Source organism: Maniola hyperantus, chromosome 10, assembly GCF_902806685.2.
Source record: "Maniola hyperantus chromosome 10, iAphHyp1.2, whole genome shotgun sequence".
In the NCBI taxonomy this organism is placed as follows: domain Eukaryota; kingdom Metazoa; phylum Arthropoda; class Insecta; order Lepidoptera; family Nymphalidae; genus Maniola; species Maniola hyperantus.
The window spans coordinates 10,059,498-10,071,046 of record NC_048545.1 but is presented as its reverse complement, the minus strand read 5'-3'; the positions used below and the strand labels follow the sequence as shown (position 1 = coordinate 10,071,046).

The window sequence follows — 11,549 nt, the reverse complement described above, 5'->3', positions numbered from 1 at the left end:
AGCTAGAGAAGGTTTGGGGTTAGAGGTATCTCATTTAAGCGGTTTTGTGGTTTACCATAAGTGAATAAAGCGGGCAACTACGCAAAGGCTATCTGAGGACTTTTCACTTATAAATAAACCTATAACAAAGTTAAGTAAGAGTCCCAAGTACACAAAGTTACAGGTCGCGACTGCCATGATCCGAATACTACCTTAAGTGACATTTTAATGAAATGGATTGGGGTGAGATAACGCAAAATATATGAGAATACCTTGGAATTTAAAGTTAGGTACTCTCCTATATGAGCTATGCTCGGAGTTTCTCTACGTGATCAAATCAGAAATGAGTGAGAGAACTAAAGTAACCAACATCGCTCAACGGGTTGCGAAGCTTAAGTGGCACTGTGAAGGGCACATAGTTCGGAAAACCGATGAACGTTGAGGTCCCAAGGTGCTGGAATGGCGACCTCGCACTGGAAGGCGCATCGTTGGAGGACTCCGCACTAGGTGGACGGACGAATGTGAAAAGAAGTGGTGTGGAACTACAAGAGACCTATGTGCAGAAGTGGACGTCTATCGATTGATGATGATAATGATGACTCTTTATAAATATCTTGCTAGCCTGCTTATAGTAGTGAAAACTCAGCAATTTTGTCATATGAAGCTTTACTTAGCCACTTTTCCTGTAATCTCAAGACCGGAAATCCTGGTTTCTGAACAATAGATCGCTCTGCTGAACATTGAGCGTTAAATGACTTCCTTTCGGATATTGTAGATAGGCGATCGCTCTTTATTATTCCAGGATCTCATACAATTTATGAAAAGGACTTTAATTAACTATGACAAAAATAAATTATTTCTCAGTGATAATTACTTACATCACGTATGAACGAGTGAAGAATATTACGTCATGCCACTTTGCTATATTGAAGAAGTGGCAGTTTCGGTCACTCCAAGATAATATTACTTAGTAGGGATAATTAGGTAGGCCAGGTAATTGAACTCTACATGCTCACCTGCGCCCCTTTCGCCTCTGCCTGAGCAACACATGTTATGTGTTATCGTAAGACACACGATATGCTATCCTTAGCAACACGACAATCGACATGTTATCGTTAGCAATACTACATGTTATCCTTAGTAACAAGAAATGTTACCCTAAGCAACACGAGATGTTATCGCAAGCGACACAATAAAATTTACAGTCAATTTTCAGTTACTTTTACACTCGCAAGCTTTATCCGATTTTCGGGGCATCACATGAGGATTAAAAGTTTCACATGAAGAGCTACAAAGCCGACGATTTATCTTTCCGTGTAAGCCTGTCACGGCCGCTATCCATCACCATGTTTACAACCGGCTACGTCCAACACTTCTATGTGTAGGGTTGCCAGGTCGCCAAACCTAATAGCCGGACAAACCAGCCTGTTTGGCCGGACATTTGGGCAGAAAGGCCGGACACCCTACATTATTGAGGATTTTGTGTCTTAGTATTAATAGGCACGACAAAAAAATTGTATGTAAAATCAAGCTTTTTTTTATGATTGTCATCAATCTTGTTGTCAGGCGGCACTGCCGCGTGCGGGAGCGACGGACAGTCGACTCGCCTGAGCTCGGCCACGCTCGTTTGCGAAATGTAAAAAGCCTAACAAAAGCCGGACAAGCCGGACACCGTTTATTTTGGCCGGACACGCAATCAAAAAGCCTACATATGTCCGGCTTTATCCGGACGCCTGGCAACCCTATCTATGTGAATAGCATGAATCACGTAGCTACTATTCAATTTAACTTTTTTTTAATTTTATTTATTACACACTAGCTGATGCCCGCGACTTCGTACGCGTGGATTTAGGTCTTTAAAGATCCCGTGGGAACTCTTTAATTTCCCGGCGTAAAAGTAGCCTATGCCACTCTCCAGGTCTTTAACTAAAAAAAAATCACCTCGATCCGTTGCTCCGTTGTGACGTGATTGAAGGACAAATCAACAAATCAACAAACCAACAAACCAATAAACCAACAAGCCAACACACTTTCTTATAATATGGGTAGGTACTGGGTAGGTACTCATTTTGACAGGGCTTTTATACAAAATTATGTATAATATGACAGTCCTATCGCACCTTATAAACTAGATTAACCAATTTACTTACATTGACTAAGGTCACAGAGTCCATACTAATATTATAAATGCGATAGTGTGTCTGTCTGTCTTTCCGTCTGTCTGTCTGCTAGCCTTTCACGGCCCATGCGTTTAACCGATTTTGACGTAATTTAGTACAGCGATAGCTTGCAACCCGGGCTACTTTTTATCCCGAAAAATCAAAGAGTTTCCACGGGATTTGTTAAAACACAAATCCACGCGGACGAAGTCGCGGGCATCATCTAGTATAATATAATAGTCATCATGATCAACTCATCATCGGCTCACTAAGTACAGAGCACGCGCGGGTCTCCTCTCAGAGTGAGAAGGGTTTTGTCCATAGTCTACCACACTGGCCAAGTGCAGATTGACAGACTTCACACACCTTTGAGAACATTATGGGGAACTCTCAGGCATGCAGGTTTCCTCACGATGTTTTCCTCCACCGGTAACTTAAAATGCACATAAATCCGAAGAGTTTGAGGTGCGTGCCCGGGATCGAGCTCCCGACCTCTGATTAAGAGGCGGAAGTCCTAACCACTAAGCTATTACAGCTTTTTATATGTATAATCGTATTGCTAAGGTATAGTTTTGCCACAAATATTTTATAGAACGGCGTCGTTGTTGTCGTCATGAACAGATAGAAGTTCACAGCTGGACATAGGTCTCTAGTAGGGACTTCCACATGACATGGTCTTGCTCCACCTGGATCCAGCGTCGCACTGCGACTGGTTTGATGCTCTCTCTCCACGTAGTGAGGAATCTGCCAAAGTTGCACTTTCCATTGCCATGCCAGTCTCAACCAATAAAAGTGAAAAGTTTATATACGTCAAAGCAAGTTCGCCGCACTATAGGTTCGTCAGTCAACCTTTGATTGCTACGCAGACACATCACCTCCACTGTCGTCTAGAGCTCTTTTCACCTGGAAACATAGTCAAGTATTTGGGTAATTTTCAACTCCGAGAATGTCTGTCAATAGGTAGTTACCATATTAAAATTCACTATCAGTATCAAAATAAGTTTAATAACTAACAAGATATAGTAATTCTTTAAATATAAAAAGTATGTATTATCTAATATTATCTAGTATAGTGTTTAAAAATAATTATAGTAATATTTTCTACATATTTTATGAACAACTTATAAATGAATAAAACAAAGGCAGTAAGAAATATTTAACGACGTAATGAAAGCAAATTTATGTCGCACGCTGCTTCTAGATTTTTCAACGGAACATCATACTTTTTCAAAACATTATCATCTATAAAACTTTTTTCAATATCTTGTATAGTTCTGTCTTTTGTTTCGGGTAAAACCTTGTAAAGAATACAAATAAACATTGACGACATTAAAGCGAAGAATAAAAAAGTTCCATACGAGTCAAAATATTTTAAAATATAAGGAAAACTTTTTAAAGTTGATCCCATAAGTATATTACTAAACAATGTGAAAAGGCATAAAAATAAAATTCTACCTTTTAGTGGCGTTAATTCACTGCAAAAACACATAGACATTATCATAGGACCGCAACTTATTGATACTGAAAACCCTGTTAATAGGAATAAAGTTAAATACTTCTTCTCTGCTACAACATTCAGATGTACTAAATATAAATACAATGATAAAATAAACAAAAATGTAACTCCTATAGTTGAAGAGCCTAAAAACAATGTACGCCGTTTAAGAAACTTATTTAGACAAACGCCAATATACATTCCAAATACAGTAACGCCATCTAACACAAGCATTCCCTCGTATGCTGTTGATTCACTTACAGTAATTGTTTTAATAATATCTAAAACATATCCTGCACAAGCCATTTTCCCCGAAAAGTGATAAAGGCATATCGTGAGTATTGCAAATATGAATGGTTTATAGAATCGTTTAGCTTTCATAATGTTATATTGTTTTACAATGCGAACCTTGAGCTTATTTTTTTGACCTTCTTGCTTTCGTTTCAATTCCTTTTGCAAAGTTAAAAGTTGCATAAGTTCTTCTTCAGAATCTTTGTCTTCTCCTTTCAACCAACGGTGCCATTTAGCACATTCAACAAAATTTCCTTTTGATGCAAGCCAAAAAGGCGATTCAGGCCAAAAAAGTATACTAATATTGTAGATGCAGCATATGAAGATTAATATACCAATATTTTTCCAATGGAAAAATGTTCCAATAGCATTAGAAACCCAAATACCCCAGTAAAATGTTGCACCTTTAAAAGTGATAAGCACTCCTCTATATCGCGGTGAAGTGTATTCAGTGAGGATCATGATTGACATTGCTATGAGTACTGAAGGAAGGATACCTAGCAAAAGAGCACTCACTAAAAGCTCAGTGACGCTAGTACTGCAGTAAAATAACAAAACGCAAACCATGGTATTTACCCATGCGATGATGAATGGTACTTTTCTTCCAAATCCTTCAGCTATTAATGGAATCATAATCGACCATATTAGTGAACCGTAGCTAGAGATAGAGTCTGCAAAAGATTAAAGTCTAAAATCAGTAACAAAATAATGAAAAAAATATCTGTTTGTTTGATGATGAAATTTATCACCTGATCACGCAAATTAACAACAGATTTTCAATAAATTATGTGAAAGTTATACCTAACTATACCAACCTACAATTTAAAGAAATAATACAAAAAATAATTTCATTTTTGAACTTTGCAATTATATTAGTACGGACTTACACAACCATGAGACCATTTCCATACCAATAATGTCAGTTGAATTTGCCTCTTTTCTTATTTGTGGTATATAAACTGTCGGGGCACCAAAAAATAATCCTTGTAAGAAAAAGTATGATGCTACTCCACTGCATATAAATATCTGAGAAGAACAATGAATGAATAATAAGTAAATAAGCTAACTGTTATAATAAATTATTATAAAGTCCAAAAACTTGTGGATAAAAATAAAGATGTTTATGTTTATGTTTAATAATAATTAATATAATTAATCAACCGGAGATTATTCAAAAAAGATTGCATGGTCAAAATTCTCACCTGTCTAATCAAATAAATCCATGCAGACTTTGTTATATTAGTACTTTTTATTTGTTTTTCTTCGCAAATTTCTTTCATTTTAGTTGAGTTTTATTGTTAAAATTACTCGTACAAAATAAGCGTTTTAACACGAACTTTATTCTTTTCAAGTGTAAATATAACTATTAATGAGTAGATAACAAATTTGCTTCGCTCTGTAATAAGAATGGACGCAGATATGCAAATTTTTTTAGGGTTCTATAGCAATATGATAAAAAAGTAATCCTACGACTTCGTCCACTCGTCACAGCTCTTTATTTCTGTTGACTTGAACTGCTATTGATATTGACTTGTTAATGCTTGTTAAACCTTATTGCAGATGAAAATATACAACGCATTATTATTTCAATGAGGAGGTTACCAGGCAACGTTCGAGAAAATTTTCATAGATGGCGCTGAATATTACCACCACTAAAGACGAAAAATAATAGATACCTATATCTATATCAAATATGCTTTAAATTTTTAAATTTAAATCGGATGCGAAATTAATTAATTACTTCTATTATAGTTCACAGATTTTGTGGGGAAGAAACGTAATGAAAATTGCACTGCACGCTAGCTCTTACTCTTCATCTATGTCATTGATTGACACGACCTAAACATTAAAGCAAAGATCATTATAGATATAGGTATTATTTTTCCTCCTTCGTGGCGACCTATGCGAAATATTCTATGAAAATTTTATTGAAGATGTCCCTGAAACTAGACTTTTAATCCATATACCTAATTTGACATTGATGAGTGGGAAAAGGCAAGTTTAAGTTCATCAAGTTTATTTAACATTATGTACCAATAATTATTACCCATTATTACTTTCATACTTTATTACCCTTGTCCCATGTTTCTTTCAGATTAATTAATTCGACATTTGTTTTCAAAATATTGTCATCCCCTAAAAAATACTTTTCTATCTCTAACATGGTTTTATCTTTCGTTTCGGGCAATAATTTGTAAAGCATAAAAATAAATATCGACGATGCTATAGCGTAAAATAAAAATGTTCCATGTAAGTTTAAATATTTATAAAGGTAAGGAAATAATTTTAAAACGGTACCCATTAAAGAACTACTTAACAATCCAAAAATACATAAATATAGACTTCTAGATTTTAATGGTGTCATTTCGCTTGCCAAACACAAACTCATTATCATAGGACCACAACTTATTGTTACTGAGAACCCAGTCAAAAGGAATAAAGTTAGATATTTGTTTTCTGAAATGACATCTAAATGTACTAAATATAGATAAGCTGATAAAATGAAGAGAAACATAACTCCTATGGAAGCTGAACTTAATAATAATGTACGCCGTTTAAGAAAGTTAGTAAGAAAAACGCCAGTGTACATTCCTAGCACTGTGACGCCATCTAACACAAGCATTCCCACATATGCTGTTGATTCATTTTCAGAAATTGACTTAATGATTTCAATCACATATCCAGTACAAGCCAACTTTCCTGAAAAATGGTAAAGGCACACTGCAAGCATCGACAATGCCAGTGGTTTGTAAAACCTTTTGCCTATTATTGACTTAAATAATTTAAGTATGTAGTTCTTTTGTTTATCTAACTGACGTTCTTGTGTTGAATTCTTTTTTTGATCAATTATAAGTTGTTTAAGTTCTTCTTCAGAATCTTTGCCTTCTCCTTTCAACCAGCGATGAGATTTAGCACATTCTTCAAAACGTCCCTTCGCGGCCAACCAAACAGGTGACTCAGGCCAAAATAATATACTTATAGAATAGATACAGCATACAAAGATCAATATACCGATATTTTTCCAATGGTAAAAGGTTCCGATAGCATTAGAAACCCAAATGCCCCAAAAAACTGTTGCACCTTGAAAAGAGATAAACATTCCTCTATACTTGGGTGACGTGTATTCGGTGAGCACCATGGTAGAGACCGCTATTTGTACTGCAGGACACATTCCTTGTAAAAATCCACTGATTAAAAGTTCAATAACACTTGTACTAAAATAAAACAATGAAACACATATCAATGTGTTTATCCATAGAATAATGTATGGTACTTTCCTCCCATATATCTTTGCTATCATCACGAAAATTATCGTGAATGGCAGAGATCCGTAGCTGGAGATTGAAACTGAAATAAACAGTGAAAATGCATGATTTACTTGCTGTCTGTTTATAACTATTTGATACAGGGTTATTAAATATCGTGTTAGGCGTATAAGTACGCGACTAGTCGAGATGGCAACACCCGCACAGCCCATGCGCTAACCCGGTGTGGGCGAGCGCGGGTGACGTGCGGGTGTGCGGGACATCCCCCCGCCTCAAACGCCGACTGCCATCTCAACCTGTCGCGGACTATAGAAGAGATCATAAGCTCAATTAATAATAACTTTTCAAAAATATTATATTCATTTATAAATAGCACCGCGAAAAAATTTTATATTTTGCTTGAGTTATCTATCTATTGTTTCGTATTTTCTATATAGTCGAAAAATTCGATTTTGAAAAATTTACTTTTGTCAGTAGAATAGTAAAAACAAATAGAAATCAACAATAAACAAAAGCAATAGGTATGTTCTTGAGGCGGTATAAGTAGTTATTTCATCAACTGACTTTTTATACGTGTCTAACTTTAGTCTAACTCGGTGTGCAAGTCTTAAGGTGTATTTCGTATGTTTTGTAACAATATTAATTTATCTGGATTGTATGATTGAAAGTCCTCAAAGTTTCTTGTAAAATAGATGTATTAAATTGAAACTGTTTTGATTAAGTACCCATTTTGTAACAATATTAATTTATCTGGATTGTATGATTGAAAGTCCTCAAAGTTTCTTATAAAATAGATGTATTAAATTGAAACTGTTTTGATTAAGATGGGTATGCGCTAAATGCATAATTTTGGAATTACTAAAACTGAAAACCAGGTCAGTAGATTAGAGATAAAATAATATTTTATTTCAGAACAAGCTATTATATTTATTAGAAAACTAGCTTATGCTCGCGACTTCGTCCGCGCGGACTACACAAATTTCAAACCCCTATATTACCCTCTCAGGAGTTGAATTTTCAAAAATCCTTTCTTAGCGGATGTCTACATCATAATGGCTATCTGCATGCCAAATTTCAGCGCGATCCGTCCAGTAGTTTGAGCTGTACGTTGATAGATCAGTCAGTCAGCCAGTCAGTCACCTTTTCCTTTTTATATATATAGATGTTGGTTTAATGAAAAAAAATGTTATCATCATCATCATTATACTCTTTGCTGGATCATTAATGAGCACGGGTCTCATCTCAGAGTGAAAAGAAGGGAAGAACTGTATAATTCAAGAAGGAAAATAGAATTTAGAAAAAATTATACTTACACAACCAAGACACAGTTTCTATGCTAAGAGTTTCAGTCGAATTTGCTTCTTTCCGTATTTGAGGAATAAAAACCGTCGGAGCTCCAAAAAATAGTCCGTAAATGAAAAAGAATGATGTTATCCCACTGCACACAAATATCTGTAAAAATAAACGTTTACAAATTTATTTGTTTACTAGCTGATGCCCGCGACTTCGGAATTAGGTTTTTAAAAATCCCAAGGGAATCCCGTGATTTTCCGGGATAAAAGTAACCGAAGTCGCGGGCATCATCTAGTAGTAAATATATAATTGTTATACAATTATATACAAGCTAAGTTTTACATTAATTCATAATAGATTAAATAGGTGATTGTATAGGTAGGTACCTAATTCATTTTAAATCGAAATTATTTTAATTTTATTTATTGATCGCATTAATTAATTAAGTTTATTATTATGTCAATAAGTTTCTTCTTTGTTCATAATTAGTAATATTAGGTATGTTAATCAGTACCCTTATTACAAATGCGAAAGTGTGTTTGTTTGTTGGTTTGTTGGTTTATTGGTTTGTTGATTTGTTGGTTTGTCTTTCAATCACGTCGCAACGGTGCAACGGATTGACGTGATTTTTTGTATGGGTATAGATAAAGACCTGGAGAGTGACATAGGCTACTTTTATTCCCGGAAAATCAAAGAGTTCCCAAGGGATTTTTAAAAACATAATTCCACGCGGACGAAGTCGTGGGCATCTGCTAGTATAAAAATAGTTTTGATTATCAGTAAGAATAACAAATTAAAATTAAGTTAACAGATTATAGTAAGTTCAACATAATCTGAACGCTTATTTCACGACAGACTATGTCACAGAGACAACGCTCTACAAAGCCGAAAAGTTATTCTAAAGACCGATGCACATTACTTTCTGCTGCGTATAAAACCCGCAAGTTGCTAATGCGCGTGGCCGCCATTTTAGTGACGTCAGCGCTAGACTGAAGTTTCGAACTGATGGTATATTTTTATTACGGCTGACGTCAAAATGACGTTATGTTAATAAGACATGGTTCCAGCGCAATAGCAATTTCCGTTTCCTATTCGGGCGGTTAGACGTTCGATACTGGGCAAGTGGGCAAACAACTTTTCGGAGTTATATGGGTTTGAGCAATTCTTGATTTAACGTTGAAGGAATACTGCATGCTTGAGAGTTCTTCATAATGTTCTCAAAGGTGCGTGAAGTCTGCCAATCGACACTTGGTCAGAGTTGCGAATCCGAAAAAGGAGAACTGTGGTCAGTAGTGGGCCCGCGATGGCTAAATATTTTATTGATAAACCACTTAAAAATTTAAAATAATCAGTTTGACCCATAAATTCTCTTCATGAATAGTTTCTGTCTTAGTTGTACCTATTTCTACTCCATTTACAATAATTTACAACTAGGGTCACTGGTAGAGATCTCTTATAGAGATAAGTGAAGCCCCTGTCCGCTTTTACATTCTTTTTCTCTTTATTCTTACAACTTTCTGGTAGAAATAAAAAAAAAATCTAAAGAGAGAGTTGCTAAATTCTTTTTTAAGTAATTGAGGTAGGTGATAAATAATGTAAGTACATACAAAATTTTTACCTGTCTCAAAAGCGGCGTCCATGATGATGTTCTTGCAGCATTAGTAACAATAAATTTGTCTTCTTCGCAAGATTTGTCCATCTTTTGTGTGTTATTAACTTATTTACACGAGTTTATCAATTGTACAAAGAAGCGACCATAGACTTAGTACAGTATGGTTCATGTGGCTCTTTTACTTGCGTATGGAGAGTACACATTGTGTATGTGTGTGAACTTGACACAGTTTGAACATAAACCACTATCAAATCCGAGAAGATATTATATTATCATACAGGGTGGGAGCTATGCGCAGAGGATAGGTATTTTTAAAACTTGAAACTGGTATTGAGGCAACAAAACTGAATAATGAGACCTTTGTTTTTTTAGAACCTGTTAATATAATAATAACTGGTGCACGTGACTTTGTCCGTGTCAATTTATGTTTTTCGAAAATTGCTTTGGAGCTCTTTGGGTGTTCGGAATAAATTAATCCAGGATGCAAATAATTCTGTATCTTTTGTCAACATCTATTAAGCAGATAGGTATTAATAATATTGATTTATTCCAATATCAAAACAGGATTTGCACATTTAAAGTCCTAAACAAAAACTGCTATCCCCCGTCTGGCTTGTTTACCTACTTGACATGTTTTTGCCATAATATTTTCCATGCTAAAAAAGCGGCCACTTATAATTTAAGCTAAAGCTCTGTAAAATATTCTTTCAGAACTATTAATTACTAGCTTCTGCTCGCGGCTTTGTCCACGTGGACTACACAAATTTCAAACCCCTATTTCACCCCCTTAGGGCGTTAATTTTCAAAAATTCTTTCTTAGCCTATGCCTACGTCATAATAGCTATCCGCATGCTAAATTTCAGCCCGACTCGTCTAGTAGTTTGAGCTATGCGTTGATAGATCAGTCAGTCACCTTTTCCTTTTATATATTTAGATTTTTAATGAGTTAAGCCTTATTTCGAACGACACGGTTTAACGACATACCTAATATAACCGGCGTGATCACAATTCACGACTCGTGCAACTGGATCAAAATATCGATAATACATGTTTAAAAACATACATATTATGTAGGCAATAACCAACCAACCTTCCAAATTTCAAGTCAATAATAACAATAATTAAAACTTTCCCGTACAAAATTTCATCCCCTGTTTTACCACCGTTAATGAGGGATTTTCCAATATAAATTTCCTCTGTCCTCACATACCTCCCATCACTTCCCCCTTACTTGCCCTCTACTTCCCCCACCTCCCTTCACCTCCCCCACTTCCCCCATTCACTTCCCCCACCACTTCCACCCTCCACCGACACCGGTAATCGCCAAGTCAATATTATTAGTCCCCAAGACAATATTTATGAGACCTGACTTAATATATTTGCTGCCTCTATTATTTAGCCGTTTTTATATATTTATGCTGCTGAACTTTAGCTGCCTCTTTAATTATATTTAT

The 11,549-nt window shown here is 35.5% G+C and overlaps 2 protein-coding genes across 2 annotated transcripts; both read right to left on the bottom strand.

Moving 5' to 3' along the window:
- Nucleotides 1–3,129: 3,129 nt before the first annotated feature.
- Nucleotides 3,130–5,927, bottom strand: LOC117986120 (galactose-proton symporter-like). Its single transcript, XM_034972946.2, has 3 exons — nucleotides 5,127–5,927; nucleotides 4,812–4,950; nucleotides 3,130–4,595 (listed from the first exon to the last, which is right to left on the bottom strand). The coding sequence occupies exons 1-3, from the start codon at nucleotides 5,202–5,204 to the stop codon at nucleotides 3,295–3,297; spliced, it is 1,518 nt and encodes a 505-aa protein (XP_034828837.2). The 5' UTR covers nucleotides 5,205–5,927; the 3' UTR covers nucleotides 3,130–3,294.
- Nucleotides 5,928–5,972: 45 nt separating this feature from the next.
- On the bottom strand, nucleotides 5,973–10,361 carry LOC138402873 (facilitated trehalose transporter Tret1-2 homolog). Its single transcript, XM_069501288.1, has 3 exons — nucleotides 10,102–10,361; nucleotides 8,504–8,642; nucleotides 5,973–7,272 (listed from the first exon to the last, which is right to left on the bottom strand). The coding sequence occupies exons 1-3, from the start codon at nucleotides 10,180–10,182 to the stop codon at nucleotides 5,984–5,986; spliced, it is 1,509 nt and encodes a 502-aa protein (XP_069357389.1). The 5' UTR covers nucleotides 10,183–10,361; the 3' UTR covers nucleotides 5,973–5,983.
- Nucleotides 10,362–11,549: the final 1,188 nt, after the last annotated feature.